A 20,363-nucleotide genomic window follows, 5' to 3' on the forward strand; every position below is an offset into this window, starting at 1 on the left:
CTAGTCATCTGAGAAGATGGGATCTCAATTAAGGAATTACCTCTATCAGACTGGCCTGAAGGCAAGCCTGTGAGGCATTTTCTTGACGAATAATTGATGTAGGAGGGCCCAACCCACTGTGGGCAGTGCCAAATCTAAGCAGATGGTCCTGTGTTATGTAAGAAAGCAAGTTGAGGGGGCTGGAGAGGTGACTCAGTGGTTAAGAGCACTGGCTGCTCTTCCAGAGGTCCTGAGTTCAATTCCCAGCAACCACATGGTGGCTTACAACCATCTATAATGGGATCTGATCCCTCTTCTGTCATACAGGTGTACATGCAACTTGTATAAATGAATAAAGAAAGCAAGCTGAGCAGGTCATGAGGAGCAGGCCAATAAGCAGAGCTCTTCCATGGCTTCTGCTTCAGCTCCTGCCTCCAGGTTCTTTCCTGTTTGAGTTCCCGCCTTGGCTTCCCTCAACAGACTGTGACCTGGGATATGTAACCAAATAAACCCTCTCCTCCTCAAGTTGCTTTTGGTCATGGTTTTACCAAAGCAACAGAAACCCAAAGCCACTATGCCACCAAAGGCATCTATGTTTTCCTAACAAGTATTATGTGCCAGGCACTGTTTAAAGACTTTATAATTATTATTCTCACCATTACAATCACACTCACTCAACAACAACAGGTGTCTATATTTCCTAAGGATTTACTATATATAAGCATTTTCTAATCCTTATTGAAGTCTCACAATAACCCTGAGAATATGTGGGTCTTATTCCCATTTTTTTATGTCCGACTTCCACCCCCAGTTACTCACCTAATTCACAAAGCTAATAAAGGTTAGTGCCAAAATTCAAGCCCAGCTCTAGAGCACACATTGTTCATAACCATAAGTTGCCATTATCCTTATCACACTCACCTCTCTCAATAAAGTGATGTAATACTTATGCTAAGATGTATAAACACTCGAGTTAAACAACTTCTCTAGTCACAGAAAAAAAAACATTTAAGTTTGTCTGGCTTGAAAATGCTTATGGTTTTGTGTTTTAATTTAATTTATTGTTTGTTGTGTATTTGTTGAGGTAGAAGGAGAAGGGAGGTTCAGAGAAGCAGAGGGAGGGGATAAGGAAGAGAAGGGGCACATGAGTGTTACAGTGGGAGGCGTTAGGGTCAAGAGCGGGGTCTCTCCTTCCACCATGTGGTTCTGGGCATCAGGTTTAGGTTACAGGCTTGCACAGCAAGGGATTACATGCTGAGCCGTCGTGTGCTCCCATCTCACTTTCTGTAGTGCTGGGCATCCAACCTAGAGTCTGGTATGCAGGTCGTCTCTCTATCACTGAGCTATATCCCCATCCCATGTCTCAAATCTTCTTAACTGAAGTAGTGTACCTCCTCAAGTAAAAAGAAGGATGTCGACTCTCTACTATCACCAGTTATTCAATTTAAATTATTCCACTCAAACAAAAGAGAAACATTGTTTGTGGTTGTCACAAATGCAGGGAAGAGGAGGAAGGAGAAAATGTTTTTTCTTCTTTTCTCTCTGGCTCCTACACAGTAAGTTAATAGACTTGAAATATTTGAAAAGACAAATTAAGGCCTGTTTCTCAAGCGCTGATCAAATTAAGATATTATTCATTCTTTTTATATCATGGCACTTTTTCAAATATGATCTTTTCTATATTCATTTGACCAAAGTAAAAGCTTAAAGACTTTCCTTCCACCAGAGATAAGAAATTAGCTTATAACTTGTAACAGTTTACAATCAATTAAACACAATGCTAAGTTATAACTGGAGAAACAGTAGCTAAAGACAATGACATTTATCATCCACTACAACTTTATTGATATTTTTGTGTATTTACTTACTGAATGTGCTTTGTGTTGCATCTTTTGGTAATTAGAAAATCATTCACCTAAAGAATCAGAACTCCCAATACATACTGGCACATAATTTTGAGTGGCTTTTATGATTAAAGGAATCACTGGAGCAGCAGAGCATTTGAAAGAGAGCCAGTGCAGTTTCACAAAGATCACCCAAATTATCCCAGGTTGCTACAAGTATGGAAGAATGGACTTTGGTTTCAATCCACAATAAACGTTGTCTGTGAGCAAAGACATTTAGTAGAACTCTCCTAATTAAAAGAAAAATGAATTCTTTATACTTAGTGAGGCTTACCAAATAGTTAGATATAAGTAGATTTTTATGACCAGGAAGAACCACATGCCTTAAATTTTACAATGCTTTATATTTTGTAATGTTTGATTTTTAAAATTATTATTATTATTGTTATAGTGGGGGCATATACAAACTATGGCAGGCATGTGGGTAGAGGACATGGATGTTGGGGGGATGCACAAGCTACAGCAGGCATGTAGGTACAGAGGACATGGATGTTGGGGGGATGCACATGCTACAGCAGGCATGTGGGTAGAGGACATGGATGTTGGAGGGATGCACAAGCTACGGCAGGCATGTGGGTAGAGGACATGGATGTTGGAGGGATGCACAAGCTACAGCAGGCATGTAGGTACAGAGGACATGGATGTTGGGGGGATGCACATGCTACAGCAGGCATGTGGGTAGAGGACATGGATGTTGGAGGGATGCACAAGCTACAGCAGGCATGTAGGTACAGAGGACATGGATGTTGGGATGCACATGCTACAGCAGGCATGTGGGTAGAGGACATGGATGTTGGAGGGATGCACAAGCTACAGCAGGCATGTAGGTACAGAGGACACGGATGTTGGGATGCACATGCTACAGCAGGCATGTGGGTAGAGGACATGGATGTTAGGGGGATACACAAGCTATGGCAGGCATATGGGTAGAGGACATGGATGTTGGGGGGATGCACAAGCTATGGCAGGCATGTGAGTAGAGGACATGGATGTTGGAGGGATGCACAAGCTACAGAAGGCATGTGGGTGGAGGGCATGGATGCTGGTTCTCTCTTGCCACCTTTGTCTACCTTGTGAGTTCTGGGGAAGAGAACTCAGGTTGTCAAGATTGTACATAAGCAACTACTCTCACAATTATACAATATTTTGTAATGTTTGACTAGATAAACTACTTCTCTCCTTTAGAACTAGCCAATACTTAGAGAAACTAGAAGCCTAGTGGGGAAGGGGCCTTAGATGTCAAACTAGCCATGCTAGTATTACACAAAACATTTTCTTATCTGGCCTAGTACTGAAGAAACCTATTCTGTTGTCTTAACCACTCCAGAGCCAGATTAAAGCCAGTAGAAACTGAGAGCCAATGAAATTGCTCAAACTAGCCAATCCTAAACTATTTTTATTGTTTCTCCACTTTCCCCATGAAATCCTAAGCGAAAGTCTGGCACAGATTTCCTTTGCTCTTTTTGCCTCTTAACTACTCCCTCCGACTTTCCCACGTGGTTCTGCAGGGTGTGTCACACCTAGCTTCCGAGAACACGAGCGAGCACATTTCTGTTTGTTTTTCTGAGACTCTCTTTTCTGTCTTACCACTGCCGGTGTAAAAGAACATTGACAAAAACACAGGCCGATCATTTTGTACTTTTGCTCTTCTGCTGTTAGGTACTGTGGTGGTTTAAAGGAAATTGGACCTAGTGGCACTATTAGGAGATGTGGCCTTGTTGGAGGAAGTGTGTCACCGTGGGGGCAGGGTTTGAGGTGTCTTTTGCTCAAGCTTCCCTCAGTGTGACTTTAAGTCCACTTCTTGTTGTCTGTAAGATGTAGCACTCTCAGCTCTAGCATCATGTCTGTCTGCACACTACCATAGACTGAACCTCTGAAACTATAAGTGAACCCTTCAATTAAACGTTTTACTTTTTAAGAGTTGCTGTGGTCATGGTGTCTTTTCACAACAATAAAAACTTAAACAAAGACAGGAACGTAAAGGTTATCTGAGTTAATATTGATTTTTAAAATTATTCTTGTAAACACTGATGTATTTCTGTCAGTAGAAACTAATTAAGAGTGCACTTCTCTGGTAATTAATTTTGCCATTATTCTTCCAAATTTTACTCTGGCATAAAGGATACGATGGTCTGAAGTGAGCAGGGCTCACACATGAAAGCAGATCCAGCACACCCACCTGTGAAGGTGTACTGGTTAGTTCCATCTTCTCTTGCGACTTCTCCTTTGCGAGACGAGCAGCTTCTTTAAATTCCTGAAACTTTTCTGCAAACTGAACACAGAGACTATATGCATTAGCCAACTAGCAGCATGCCACAGGGCCTGTGTTTCCTTGGTTATCCTTCATTTTCTGAACTGACTCTTACATAACCAGCACAGCCTCCCAACAAGTACAGCTTGTAGTATGAAAATGAGGAGAAAAGAGCCTAAACCCCAGACACTGTACATAAGTGCTGCGATAAATCTTATTCAAAATATCACCATATCAAGAAGTTAGAATTTGGTAAGCTGCTTATCTGTATTCTTCTCTGGTTATTAAGAAACAATTTATTAAGACTCACATGAGTGGTAGAGTCAGCAGACAGGCGTATACTATACTTTTTTTTTAATTGCTAAGAAAATGCAACCATTTAAGTATCTATTTGTACATCAAAATACTAAGAAAAAGCTTTTAACTAATAATAAAATATAAATGCCCATATTATGTAAGTCATACAGACACATTACATATCATTATATTATCACTAACAACTAAAAAACTCATTAGCAAAGACTTCTAAATAGCCAATTCAATAACAGAAAGCAATAACATAAAGTTAAAAAAGAAAAGAATAACATAAAAGGTCATAAAATGAAAAAATTATTCATGAAATGCTAATTCTTAGAAACACCACTGTCACACACAGTACCTACTTGTTTGGGATATGGAAGCTATTCTATCACTATATTCAGATATAGTAAGTATATTTTAAATTGAAGAGGAAAAAAATTCTTATAAAATAAAGCCATTCCCAGACACTCTCTCCCAAAACAAACAAGTAAGAGGCTGTAAGCTGAGACTGTATGACTGACAGGTTTTAACTGACTACTCCTTTACTCTGTTTGCTAGCTACTCAGTAACGTGAAAAAACGTAATGAAAGATTTAATTTACGGTCAAAATTACTGAAGCTTAAAAGGTATTTCATGAAAGTTTGTTTCAGAAATCAACTTACAATTTTAGCTCTTTGTTGTAAAAAACCATGAAATTCATGTAGCAAAAAGTATAATTTCTCTCCTTTAGCAGACAACCCAAAGAAAGTTCTATAAAGTGTCTGAGTAATAACTAATGTGTTAGAATAAGCATCTAACTTTTCAAGGAGATCATTTCTGGAAAAGAAATTCATCTGAACTGCTATACTGAGAAACTCTGATCTAAGACTCACAACTATACCACAGTTCAAAAATATATTTAGAAAGTAAGACTTGCTAAGAGCAGTCCTATTAGGCCACACTCACACTGGGTTATAATCACAAAGGCAATAGTTAAAATAGCTTCAAACTTTGAGCTTTAAACTTTAATTTATATTGAAAACATACATGAAAAGGAATGTTTACAACTAAAACACAAGAAAAACAAGATTATTTCAACTACTAAACTATCTAATTATAAATCAAGTCAATAAATATTCACAAAGGTGTAAGACATTTAAAATAACTCATTTTAAAGGATCTGAACAATTTCTACAGTAAATAAGCTTAAGGTTTAATGTATATATGAACTGAATCTACCTACAAGAGTCTGTTACCTTGTATTCGAACAATTTAATTTTCAGATTCTGTTTATATCAAGTCTCATGTAAGCATCTGAAATTCTGTTAAAGGCAAACCCTTTAAACAGAATAGTTAACACAGAAGTTTTAGCACAAATCTTTGTCTTGTGGGCACAGACTCTAGAGAGCAAGGTGAGTGCTATTCATCCTAATCACCTTAGTATCCTGTGCACCTTTCCACTCTCGATATCCATTCTTTCTGTGTAATTTCCACAAGAACTCAAGATGCCCCTGATGTAAGCATGGGTGGCTTTCTTTATTGGCAGGACAACTGTTTTATTTCCAGTATTTAGCTGGTGATGCTCTGCACTTTGTAAGTCTTTCTGGCCATCATAATTCATTTGATCAGCATTACTCGAGAAATTCCTCTTGGTGCCGATTGGATCTCACTCTGTACTGCAGACAGTTCAGAGATTCTACATCCAAGCAAATCAGAGTTTTCTCAACAAACAATAACTTACATGACTGCTGTCATATTAAGAAACAAACAACAGGGAGGCAGAGGCAGGCGGATCTCTGTGAGTTCGAGGCCAGCCTGGGCTACCAAGTGAGTCCCAGGAAAGGTGCAAAGCTACACAGAGAAACACTGTCTCGAAAAACCAAAAAAAAAAAAAAAAGAAACAAACAACAATAACAAAATCCAACTGAAATCTATATTCCTGCTCACTGTAATTTTCACTATTTGGAAGAGTTTATGTTTGCTTATCTTGAAGACCATCTCCAAATAATTTTTTTTTTTTAGCAAAATCCCTTCTGGAGAGGTAGTTCCCACCTTTTCCTTCCTGCTACACAGATAATTCACTATGATAAGTCTTCTTAACCAGTGGTGACTATTCTGGATGTGTATAATAAATCTTTATGCAAAATTATAAGGAATCCAAAGATATTTTTATTTTAATATGTTTATATTTATTTATAACGTTTAACATTATATTAATATTCTTATTTTAAAGTCATTATAGTTCTATAGTTCACAATTGAAATTAAACAAATTTCTCCAGTATTTTGTATTCTCTGTTTGCTATTATATATTTAGGACTCATAAATTAGAGATAAAGATTTTCTCAGAGATTACTGAAATAACTTACTTTTGAAAGATGATGCTCAGAGGAGAATCCCAATCCGTAAACAGTGTTTGCCCGGCTATCAGCCCACTGGCCAAACTTTTGAGATGTTTTAGTAAATGTCATGTTTGGAGTGATGGTGCTATTTATTATTGCCTGAAAATAAAGAAAAGTAGCCAGCCAAAAATAAGCAATAGGCATTTAAATATAAGATCATTGCAGCTATATAAAAACAGGATCATTTGTAACCCACAAAGTTAAATAGATAAAGATAGTTGTAGCTGTGGCAATGTAGATACATGTAACTAGTAGAACTACAGATATATTTTTAATGATCCAAAAAACTTCAAAGGTATGTATGTGTTGGGTGTGTGTGTGTGTGTGTGTGTGTGTGTGTGTGTGTGTGTGTAGGTACACGCACGCCTGTGCACACTTGACAACCTCAGATGACAACCTCAAAAGCTGTGCAACTTGGTTTTTGAGAAAGGGTCTCCCACTAGGACCTGGGGCTTTCTGATTAGGTTAAGCTGGCTGGCTACCAAGGCCGAGGAATTCACCTGTCTCCCCTCCCCAGTGCTAAGATTACAAGCATTACCACATAGTTCAGTTTTTGACATGGGTGCTGGGGATAGAACAGATCCTCATGTCTGCACAAGCAAGCACTTTACTGACTGAGAGAGCACCCAAGCTCCCAAAGATGTACCTTGTAAACCTACAGTTTTTTCACAAATTGGTAATGGACAAATGTTAGCAGTTGCTTTTATCTTGGTTTTAGAGCTACTGCCCCTTTTTGGTAGAGTGGCCATCAAACTCAGGACCTGGCACATACAAGGCAAGTGCTCAACTACTGAGCCTTTGAACAGGTTTGAATGTGGTCAGCGTCTTCCCTTTGAATGTTGAGGATCAGTATTTATCTTAGATGCTATCAGTACTTATCAGTATTTATCTTAGATGCTATTCTCTGGAAACAAATAGGCTTTAGTCTTAACAGAATCTTTCAAAAAATAAATGTATGAGGAGCTGGAGAACTCTCAGTGGTTAAGAGGGTTAAGAAAACTGGCTATTCTTCCAAAAGACCTGGGTTCAATTACTAGCACTTATATAGCAGCTCACAGCTGTCTGTAACTCTAGTTCCAGGGGACCTGACACCTTCTATTTGACTTTCCAAGCAACCAGGATGAATGTGGTGCACTGGCAGGCATGCAGGCAAAACACCCACATATATAAAATAAAATTAAATAAAAAATAAATAATGTATGAATGAATACAAATGACTTTGATATTTTAATGTATAATCAAGCTTTTTACAATCTAATTTACACAAAATATATTTTCATACAAAAAAAAAAAAAAGACTTTCAATCACTTAGCAGGCCTTTTCTCTACTCAAAGAAAAAACAAACTCCTAAGAAGTATTTTCACTTTTCTTATAAAATAATAGATTAGTGGCAATATCATTTCTATTTCACATATAATTTCTTAAAAAACATCAGCATTTAGCATGTTAATAAAGATTAACTCTGGAGATCTTAACACATTTCAGGTATTATAACATATTAATCCATGTTTTCTGCCAGTGCTGGAAAGGAAAGGGTCATTTATAGTTGGGTAGTCTAGTACCCCCTAAAATTAATAAATATAATTGTACCAATAATAAAAACATTTATGTTGTCAAATCTGAAGTTATCATCTAGCAAACTAGTAAATGGGCAATGGAAATCCATCATTTTCTGAAAAAAAATGTATATTTGTTTACCAAGTGATCCACTACAAATGTAAATGTTTATGCGCTATCAGGAACTGAGGGAGCTTTAACAAGGACACATGGACATACATGTCCCACTACAGAAAAGGAAGATGGCACAGTGGAAACTGGCTCCCTCCTTTCTCACAGGAAACAGATGTTATCTATTGTTACATGAGAGCTTTATCTTTGTACTCGATCAATTTCTCCATTGATATTTATAAAGCATCCTCACCATTTAGTTCAAAACAGCTTCCACTCACATACACTTTTAGGTATGTAAAACATGCTAACAATTATTTTAACTTGTGGCGCAGCCATCAAATAAAAGTCGAGGGGCTGGAGAGGTGGGTGAGCAGTTTAGAGCATTTGTTGATCTTGCAGAGGACCTGATTTTGATTCTTAGCACCCACATGGTAGCTTACAACTACCCGTAACTCCAGTTACAGGCCTCTGATGCTTTCTTCTGTCCTCTGTAGGCACCAGGCAAGCACTATTCTAGATTTGGTGGTCCTTCAGTGTTCTCCAAGAAACATTTAAGGAGGGACCTAAGTGTTAACCAAGACCAAAAGGGCATTTTGGCATCAGACCCCACTAACTCTAAAAGGTGAGGTGATAACACATTTAATAAGCAACAAGAAAAACTGACCAATGTGCTGGTGGACACTAGGGTTCATTTCAACCATTTCAAATTAACTTCATTGTGTTTTGTTAAAGAGGTTCACTCTAATCTCCATTCTGAACCTTTCCTCGTTTCTGTATTATTAGTCCTTGAATCACGGAAGAAAAGCTTTAAATAATCCTACGCTTGAAAAATCTATTTCTTAGATTTTTTTGACTAGAACACAACTAAGAAAATTTTCTGGTTTTTTGAGACAGGGTTTCTCTGTGTAGTCCTGGCTGTCTTGGAACTCACTTTGTAGACCAGGCTGGCAGTGAATTTAGAGATCTGTCGGCCTCTGCCTCTCAAGTGCTGAGATTAAAGGTGTGGTTTTTTTTTGTTTTGTTTTGTTTTTTTATAGAATTAAGATTTTTTTTTTTAAAAGAAAAAAATTAGTGATTTAAAATAAACAACTCTCAAACCTAGAGTTTTTGTCTAAGGTGAAGAGGTGGAAAAGTGTCTTGTTTCAAATCAGGAATGCTTTGAACCTGGCTAGGCCAAGCTAGAGTCTTTATATCATGACCAGAAAATGAAAGCAATATGATGTTGCTACACACCTTTCATCCCAGCATTTGGGAGGCAGAGACAGGAGAACTTCTGAGTTCCAGGCCAGTCAGAGCTAAATAGTGAGAGCCTGTCTCAAAAAAAGCAAAAGAAAAAAAACAAACTTCCTCATGTGTACAGTTCAAGCACAAAGAAAGAAGAAAGGAACATTTCCTACTTAGGGTACTCTGGGCTTTTTAAGGCAATCATAAAACAGAGATGGAGATGAGACAGTAGAAGACGACTTGGGAAAACTGAAGTGCACTGAAGTATTTCAGTGTGGCTTTTCCTCCTGGACACGGACTACTTCCGCTGACCTTTCTTTCCATTTAACCCTTTTAACCCCAGCTACTAAAAGTTCATTATCCTGGCAGTTTAGGTCAAGTGATACAAGAGATTACAGAAACTGAGAGTTCAAGTAGGGAAAATAAATGACCAGTCCAAAGTCAGAGGTAACATTTAATATCTGTTGTACTTCATTAAACCAAACAGTTATGAGCAGTTACTCTTCATTAAATAACACTTCACAGAAATTAGCTATCATCATCTTTTAAGTCATTCACGTGAAAGTGAAAAGAAAATTAATTATTTGGAGAAACACAAGTTAATCACATATGTAAGACACAAGGTATATATAGCCCTGAGGTCCTATAATCTAGAGACTTCAACACAAGGTCCGCTCCTGAAATAAATCTACTATTCCTGCCTGCCTTCTTCCTTTTGGTTGTGATAGCAGTGGTGACGGACACTACCAAGGCTTTATGCATGCTAAAACTCCAGCCTTCCCTACAAGATAGTTAAAAAGACAAGGAATGAGCATAATGAAAAATCAGACTACAAGTTTAGCATTAAATTAAACGATCTTTTAGCCTTCAAACCATACTAGGTCATATGTAAAATTATTAGCCTAGTAATATTAATAATAAGTATATGTAGGACAATAGTACTTTTTTGTTGTTACTGTAAAATGTGTTTATATTATGTGTATGTGCACATGCATGCCCTGTAGGCCAGGGGACAACTTGTGGAAGTCTGTTCTCTACTTCCACTGCGTGGGCCCAGGGCTGTCAGGCTAGGTGACAAGCACCTTCACCCAGTCAACACATAGCTGCACATTATGCTTTTTAAAATGTATTTATTCTTTACAGCAATACTCTGGTATAATAGTGCATGCACAGTTGTTAAGATCTTTTTTACATGTGAGAAAACAGATGCACACAAGTTAAATACCTTGTGCAAGGTCACATGATTCGAAAATCCCAATGAGTTGCTTTGGCTCTCTTCTGTGTTCCTATCTTATACACTGAACTGATGGAAAGTCAGAAAGGCCTCATACCTTCAAGAAAGCTTGAAGGAAGGAAACCTCAGAATCTGATGTTTGGAATATAAGTTAGTTATACAAAATTCACTGGTAATAAAAGATTCTCTCCCTTCTGAACAGCATACTACCCACCAAGCACGAAGTGTGTTCTACCGATATTAACTTATTTAATCCTTACAACTATTTACACTGATTTGAGAAAAAGGATGCCCTGGAAAGCACTTTCTTCAAAGTCAAAACAGTAATTGACAGAGTTGAGGGTGGAGCCCAAATTGTCCTTGATCATAAATATTACATCATCTGCCCCTCTTAAAAGCAAAACTTTAAGATTTCTGTCTTACACTTTTCTCCTAAAGGGTCTTTGTTGCTGTTGTTTTAAATGTACTTAATTTAATGTTTATGAGTATTTTGCCTGCTTGTATGTATATACAGCATGTATGTGCCTGGTGCTGCAGAGGTCAGAAAGGGGTGTCAGATCCTCTAGAACTAATTACAGATGGCTATGAGCCTCTGTATGGGTGTTAGAACTCAAACCCAGATCCTCAGCCCCATACCCCACCCCCCAAGAATTTTGTGATTTAAAGGCGGTATTGTAGAACATTCAAGTGTTCTATCTAGAGGTAGGTCATCATCAGGTCATTGGGAATGTGCTCCAGGAAAGTAATTTTTAAAAACTTCAATTCTTCTGAATGGGCTATCATAAAGGAAGAATGTCTGGCCCCATTCAGCTCAACCGTGGCTCAAGATGTAATCACTTGCTCATCTTTAAGTCAGTCACCATTATCAAATCATTTAGCACTGCAACCAAGGAGAAGCCATCACTAAGCTAGGGCTATCCCCTTTGGATCCTTAGCCTTCAAAACTGTAAGATAAATAAATTTTTTTCTCCACAAGTAGCCAATAACTGGTATTGTTATTTATAACAATGAAAAAGTGACTAATATGGAAATTCACTGTTCACCAGTATTTTCTTATCATTTAACATCGATACAAAACAGATATAAGAAATGCTCATTAAATAAACTAATCCACCATAAATCTGAAGAATATGTTTCCTCATAAAACTCAATATAAGGAGTTAGTTAATTCAAAAAAAACTTGGGCAAAAAAAATGTTGCTACTCTAAAAATGATCACTTTTTGTTTCTTCAAGTTAAGCTTCAATAATTCAAAAAGGAATATTTTAATGGAAATAAAAATGTGAATGAACTTGAAGTTCTATGTTGATCAAAGCAAGAGAGTAAAACGTGACTTACCTTTGAGCCATCTAAACTGATTATCCTGTACACATTTCTTGTGCTGTCATAAAAATAAGACACAGTAACTGCATGCTTGCTGGTGGGGACCCAGTTCTTCTTTGTGTTTGGGTCAATCTGGAAGACATGAGCTCGAGTGCTGAAGATAGGTTGTTCCCTGAGGGAGGGAAGAAAAAAAAACTAAATGAAAACAGTTTTATTTCATTAGACAAGAGGGCCCAAAAACGGTAAAGGTGACTGCATTACTAGAAACTTACACATACCTACAAATAAGCTTTCTTTAAGATATGAATAGTGGAAGTACTCCATTATAAGCTTCTTTCAAACAACTATAGCCAATTCTTGCCCCTCAGAGATTCTGTACATACACATGAATTCAGCTATGCACTAAAAGTCATCAGTAACTCTGTGTGGGTTTTTGCCAACTTGACACACACTAGAGTCACATGGGCAGACAGAACCTAAACTGAGGAACTCCATGCATCAGAATGGCCTTCGGACATGTCTCTGAGGAATTTTCTTGATTATGATTGATGGAGGGGCAGGGCTCAGCCCACAGCTGGTTGTGCCACCTCCAGATGGGTGGTCCTGCACTGTATAAGAAAGCAAGCTGGGCAAGCCAGTAAGCAAGTCTTCCTCTGTGAATTCTGCTTGAGTTCCTGCCCTGGCTTTCCTCAATACTGGACTGGAAGCTGTAAGCCAAATAAACCATTTTCTCCCTCAAGCTTTTGGTTATTGTTTTATCACAGCAATAGAAAACCAAACTAATAGACTTTCAAGTAAGTACCTGTGACTTTCCCCCCCTATCTTACAGAGCTCTGTGTGTGTAAAAATGTGAGTTGCCTAACATGTACTTTTCTACCTCGGGATGAACAAGACAATACCTCTGTCTTGCTTTAGCACTCAGACTATACAAGCAGGTGTCTTTTCAGTGGTCTGTTTAGCACCACGGTTTTTGCACTGCTGTGCTATTATAGATGTTTTCACAGCTTAAAATGGCCTCTCAGCATAATGCTGAAATGTTCCTAAGTGTTATATACTCATAGATGCAAAGTTAATGTGCCTTATGAAGAAAAATGTGTGTTTGATAAGATTGATTCAGGCACAAGTCATACTATAATTGGTCACATGTTCTATGTTAAAATAGTGATAATAGTAAATGGAATCACACATTAACTGGGTGTAGTGCAGCATACCTACAATCCTAGCATTTGGAAAGCAGAGACAGGGTATCTTGTAAGTTCAAGGCCAAACTGAGCTGCAAACATAATGAGATCATGTCTATAAATAAGTTAATACACTGAAATGAAAGAAATGCACATGAAATAATGTTATATACTAACTGGTTTATAAACATGTGATCAGAGACTTATAGGAACATGATATTATATTCTCTAGGAGCAAAGGGTCAGTGTTTGTTAGTTAACTATTCCTAGAACCTTTACAGGTCCTGGGTGTTAGACAAACAGGATATACTATAGAATAGATTATAAAAATAAAAGAATCCTTCTATTTTCCCCTGTCTCTAACATTTTACGTACTTACAAGTACATCATTCTGTAATAGCTGAAAGATTTCATTCAAACTATCCTTTCATGAGCTATACTGAAAAGTATATGGAGGAGGTGCTCAAAACCATAGACAATACTTTCTTAAATCAAATAGGATCTTTAAAATGTACAAGAAGGTTTTACAAATAGGAAGAACAAAAGCTAATCAATACTCAAAACAATATTACAAGGTGAAAAGAAGGCACAGGCAATCTGCACAAACAGGAGCACTACAGTCCAAAGTGTCCAAGGCTTTAGTAAACTTGCTTAGGAAACAACGCTCACCAGGCTGTCTTTGCTATTTTCCCCCTAGTTCATCAACATTATTTATTTATTATTTAGAGAGAAAGTCTTGCTATGGAGCCCAGGCTACCCTTGAACTCAAGATCTGCTGCCCTAGCCTCCCTCCTGAGTACTGAGATTACAGGGGTAAGCCACCCTGCCTGGCTCAGAATGTTAACCTTTTAACTGGGAATATTTAATATTTAAATCTAAATAAATCAGATTTTACTTTAAACAATTGAAAGCGTTTTTCTAAAGTGTAAGTTTAAAGAAAACAGAGTCTAGGAAAAAGAAAAACAAGACAAAGAACAAACACAGCAGTGACAGCAAATCTGGTCTGTGACAAACGGCTCTGAAGCCTCCTGGATGGGGCAGCGTGTCTCCCCTCTGTCCACATCAGCACCTAGTGTAGATAAGAAAGGTCCCTTCCCTGCAGGGAAGCTGCTTCTCTTTCAGTTTTATTTCTGGAAATAATACCAGGTCCCCACTTTTATTAAAGCTTTTTTTTTTTTTTTTAAGGAGTAATATACATTTGTGCCAGTCCCTGAAAAAGAAAGTGTAACTCCTATTAGATGGATTCCCTTGACGTGCTGGTCTGGCAAGGCAGTGCATGGAGAATTCTGAACTGGTTCAGTCTTACTCAGTCCCTCTTCTGCACGTTCAGTCCTTCGTTCATAGAGAAGCTGGCTTTACAAGATTACTTATTTGTCTTTTTTTTTTTTTTTTTTTTTTTTTTGGTTTTTTTGAGACAGGGTTTCTCTGTGTAGTTTTGCTCCCTATCGTGGATCTCTGCAGACCAGGCTGGCCTCGAACTCAGAGAAATCCACCTGGCTCTGCCTCCCGAGTGCTGGGATTAAAGGTGTGTGCTACCGCCGCCTGGCCACACACAGTATATTGACTGGAACTCTTCCCCCCCCCCCACCCCCCCCCACCCCCCCGGAGTCAGGGTTTCTTTGTATAACCCTGGTTGTCCTTGAACTCAGAGATCCACCTGCCTCTGCCTCCCAAGTGCTGGGATCAAAGGTGTGTGCTGCAACCACCCTATTGACTGGATCTTTTGTTGTTTATAACTGAAAGGAGAAAATTTATAGTTCTGACCAGTGATTATAGAAGTATGTTCTAATAAACATTTTTCTAAGAAACTGAGTAGTTAAACTAATGATACTGTCCCATCAAGCTTTCTATAAATGGACAAACCTATACTCACTGGAAATACAATGTCTTAAATAAAGTCTCTCCATACATTAGCTTCCTCAATTTACATGAATTCCTTCAGTAATCCGATAACTAGTTATCTCAAAAACAAATGGCATGTGAATATCAACTAAGTACACGCCCTGTTCAATACTAAGAACTTCTTAATTAAAACTGAATTTAAGATTTCTGGAAGCTAAAGACTGGGGAAATAACAGTCACTAATGAGACCACTACAACATCTGATACAGCATTCGAACACAAGATTAAAAAAAATCTATTACATGCCAAGAACTGAGCCAGAGGCTGGAGATGTAGCTGGGACAGAGATACTTTTAAAATGAAACATTCTTCAGCATGACAGATTATCTGAAAAGTAATCAAATGAGGGTTTTCTTGTGAAGAAAACAATCATGGCACAGTTGGGAAGAAGGCACAGGACACTGTGTGCTTAGCAGGAACTTCAGTGAGAGGGCTGGAGAGACTGGTTAAGAGCACTGGCTGCTCTTCCAGAAGATGGGGCTCGATTCCCAGCACCCACATGGCGGATCATAACCACCTGTAACTCAAGATCCAGGGTTTCTGACACCGTCTTCTGGTCTCCTCAGGCATGCACTTGTGAAATTCAAAAACAACCATACCCACAGTTCTTTTTTTTAATTAAATAAGAATTTTAGTGAGTATATAAGATACAAGAATGAAGAAATAGAAAAAAGCCTGTTCTCAAGGGGGTCTCAGCTGGAAGCAACTGAAATCAGGCAGGAAATAACTGTGCAGTTTAGGAAGATAAAGTTGGCAGCATTAAGCTTATCTATCAGGCAAAAAATGCATAAAGCTTTAGGTTCAGTCCTTAAAACTGGGAGGTGGGGTGGGGAGGGGAGAGTGTGCTGTTGCTATGAAAGGACAACAGGATGTTATTAAACACCTACGATGTACAGGATAGGAAGACTTATCATTCCCAAAATGTCAATGGAGTGATATGAATCCTGATGAAGGAGGAACCCCAGTTTCCTGGATTTCTATTTTGGGGGACTGTTAGTCAGGGTAGTAAACAGAACACAGGATTTGAGACTGGAAAATGAGAAGTAACACTCAATCTTGACCAAATTCAGATGACTAAGAATCGGCATGTAGATCTGTGAGGTTAGAAAAGCAACATTTGTTTAGACCTCAGAAGAGAAAACCACGTGGAATGCAAAGTTTAAGGAAATTATCAGTCTTATAGCCAAGCAATTCAAAATATGTTTCAACACTATGCATGTTAATAAGTTTCTTTTGAGAAAAGCTGTAGAAAAAGCAGTAGAGAGAATATAACCAAAATATTATGTCTCATCTTGAGATAGACTTAAAATGCATCTCAGACTGACAAGTGTCCAAGTGATAAACACAGTATTTGTTCTTGGTAAAAGTTCATCATTTTACTTGCTTCATGATAACTCACAGAAATACTAACGGAATCAAATAGTGTTTTTCCAACTATTTTATGAAACTGAGAAACAAGAGTTCCATTTTAAAATATGTTTTGCAAACACTGTGTCATATCCAATTCTGAAGAATCTATCATGTACCTATGAGGAATAAAGATTCTCACAATTCTGCAATAAAGAAATTCATATAACTTTAAATAATCCAGTACATAGACAATTATTTCATCTCTGATCTCCTCTTCATGCTAGGGCTTGTATTTATACATACACTATAAAAATCAAACCACAAACTGAGGTATATATTATCTTATTGAAAACTGGTCTTGATCTTTGACATTGCTACTGATGTTACGCTTATGTAGTAATGGTCACTAAAAAATATGTACATTTACAGACAATCCAAAATTGAGGGTTTCTTAATAATGACTACAGTATTATTTCTTAAGTAGAGCATTGTTAAGGACACTCAAAGTAATCGCTCTAAGAAATATCAACCTCAAATTAGGTAGCAACAGACTCATAAAATGTTTTCAACTAGTTTAGAAAAACAAAACTATATATGCATACACAGATTCACACACATATACAAAATGTCAATCATAGATATATGCCTAGGGTTCTTGATAATTTCTTACACATCTGTAACCAGGCAGTAAGTGGTTGGAAGCACTGTATATATTATACGTATATTAATAAGAACAGCTTACAGGTTGTTTTTCTGTTGGTTCACTAAATTATTTTAGGAAACTGGGATGAAAATAATTCTAAAACTCTATATATTGTTACAGAGCTAAAATTCTGTTACAGGACTATCTTCAGTGATAGATTCTACAACTTTAAATACAAGCATGGGAACCCGCAAATGGAAAATAACTGAGAGAGAAAAGTTTAAAAAAAAATCAGAATTCTATTACAAAAAACAAGCCTTATTCAAATTCACTAGCATTGACAATTTATTATATCTAGATCTCAAACATCTGTGCAATAAAAAACGAGCATTTAAAAACTGGATGAAACAAACAGCACTTTCCAGGGGCTACTGACATTTCAGATTTAGAAAACAGCTCACATTTGTCATCTGAATAGCCTTGATTTTTAAAAGAATCAATGGTAATGCTGTTTAAGATGAGCACTGCAATCTATACTTTTGCAAATATTTTAACTACTCAATAAAGCTTTGTTCCAAGGAAATACAAAAGTATAGGCCCTATAAACATAACCAATTGAAGAGAAATGATGTTTCTTATCCCACCTTTAATGCCTACATTACAAACATTCTTTTCAGATATCTAAGTATTAACGGACACTTTAGCAAAGATATAAATGTGGTGATATTTTATTTGTGCTGAAATGTGATATTTTATTTGTATGTTAATAAATAAAGTTTGCCTGAAGATCAAAGGTCACGGTGAGCCATAAATAGAAGTCAGGTGGTGGTGGCACACGTCCTTAATCTGATCACATGGCAGGCAGAGTCTCTGTGGTCAAGGACACAGCCAAGTGTAGTGACACGTGCCTTTAATCCCAGTACCAACTATAGAGACCTGGAGGTCTGAATAGACAGGCAGTGACGAGGAAGTGATGTGGTTGGGCTTAGAGCCAATGAGAAGGCAGAACAGGAAGGCAATATAAAGGCGCGGGTGAGACAGGAAGAAGTGCTCTTGGGAACCTACGGCGAGGTGGTGAGCTAAGGTTAGTGGTTCTGTGTTTCTTATTTAATAAGACTGTTTAGAAATTCGTCTACATATAAGGAAGATTTAACTTCAAATAACTCCCTTTCTACTTTATTTTTCAAAAGAAAGCGGTCTAGTCATTGGGAATACAGTTGATAATACTTTCCTCTGAGAATTTGGCCATTAAGACCCTGTTGGCTGACTATCCACCAATTATCCTTCCAGCTCCTCCCTGACAAACCTCAGATACCATCTGCCTCTACAATTCCATTCCTGCCAGAAGTTGGTCTATAAATGGATCTTTGAAACAATAAAGGAATGATTCTGGTCAATGAAATAACTCAGAAGATTGCTGGAGGTTTCTAGAATACTCACCAGGAGATAACACATAACAAAGAATCTTGTCTTAAACACTGCATGAAACAACTGTATCAGAAGAAGCCACCCTAACACTGTAAGAGAGACACAACTGAACATAAGGACAATGTTCTTAGTTAATAGTACAGGGAAAATCACAGAATCTAGTTTCTTGATTGTGTCACTGAAGAAATGAGTCAGCCTACCTATAGGCTTATACTGAGATAAAACAGGTTTCCTAAGTGAAATAGTTGCTACTTAAAATACCACACAAATCAGAACGGAAGAGGTGAAAGTAAAAAGGAGCTACAGTAACTTGTTTCACTTGTCTGTCCCTATGTGATTACTGCTCCTGCACAACTCCAGCCTAGCTAGCTACAGACTAGTAGTTGTTCGTTATCTTCTTAACCACCCCACAGCACACACAATTTGGGGGGCCCTGTTTAAAACTGTAGTGCCCCTCAGGAGCTGAAGTTCTACCTGCACTGAGATTAGTGGGGAGGAAGGAGGAAGAAGCAGAAGGTGTAGAATGTTGCTACAGTCTACTCCCAGTTGATTTTCTATCACAGAGATTTAAAATGCCATCGTGGAAAAGTTGCATTTATATAACTTGAGAAAAAGATGCTTTAGGGAACATTTTCAAAGACTACCAAAGAGCCAGTGAATGGCAATTTTTAGTATCTTAGAATTCGATGGACTTAGGAGTATCTGACACAAAAGCATTTCCATTATTCACAGAGGAAAAAAAAAGGAGAGTAAAGGAGCAGACATTTAAACCTGCCTAAAAGCAGGACTGAGATACAGAAGGTACACCCAATGCCTGACAAAAACGCCTCCCTTGATTAGAGTAAAATAACAAAACAAGACAAAATTTCTAGTTTGGACTTTATCTGATGTGGCAAGAGAAGAAGAATGGCACTTGGTGAGATTAGCACTCAGAACAAGACAAGGGGACATCAAGGAGTAGACAGATGCCTCAGTCAAGCAGGAGCACAAGAAAGATTTATCTTTCCAAATTCATAATATAAACTGCTTATGTATAGGACTAAATCTCAATTCCTTTCCCTCCCCTACCCCAACACACCTAACAAAAATCTTGACAAAAATGTTTGGTGTTTCTTGTGCAAACCAAGAAAAAAGTACTACAACAGAACTTTTATTACTATGTTATGTGTTTAACTGTGGTTTGCTTCTTTAAGAAACGTTCTATTTAAAAAAAAAAAAAAGTCTACTTTGAGAGCAATTCTACCAATGCCTACCCGTTACACTGTTAGAACTCCATCTAGTGATGAACCAAACACACAGCAGGTGGTGCATTATAAAACCTGCAAGTTACTATGTGGAGAATACAAAATTATACATGGCCTTGCTATACAAGAGGGAGATATACAGACTTAAAATGTGGCACTGCCAACTGACATCTCTGCTTCTCCACTTATTTAAAATCCTCTCTACTTAGAACCATAATTAAAATACCATGGGGTTAAAATACATCAGGAGTTCTAACATTTAGAGTTAGGTATAAAATTGGTATTATCAGTTTTATTATACTTTATGTATTCTTTTCTAGCCTAATGATTTCCTCTAGATAAAGCTAAA

At 37.6% G+C, this 20,363-nt stretch overlaps 1 protein-coding gene across 2 annotated transcripts in view; it reads right to left on the reverse strand.

Annotated features, from left to right (window-relative positions):
• Window positions 1-20,363, reverse strand: part of Homer1 (homer scaffold protein 1) — a 110,526-nt gene that overhangs the window by 50,983 nt on the left and 39,180 nt on the right. For both annotated transcript variants that reach the window (XM_059276374.1, XM_059276375.1), the window contains 3 exons: window positions 12,282-12,438; window positions 6,782-6,913; window positions 4,063-4,155 (listed from right to left, as the gene is read on the reverse strand). In XM_059276374.1, coding sequence (XP_059132357.1) covers window positions 4,063-4,155; window positions 6,782-6,913; window positions 12,282-12,438 — 382 coding nt within the window. The remainder of the gene's footprint in view (window positions 1-4,062; window positions 4,156-6,781; window positions 6,914-12,281; window positions 12,439-20,363) is intronic.

The sequence above is a fragment of the Peromyscus eremicus genome, chromosome 11 (assembly GCF_949786415.1).
Source record: "Peromyscus eremicus chromosome 11, PerEre_H2_v1, whole genome shotgun sequence".
NCBI classification, from domain to species: domain Eukaryota; kingdom Metazoa; phylum Chordata; class Mammalia; order Rodentia; family Cricetidae; genus Peromyscus; species Peromyscus eremicus.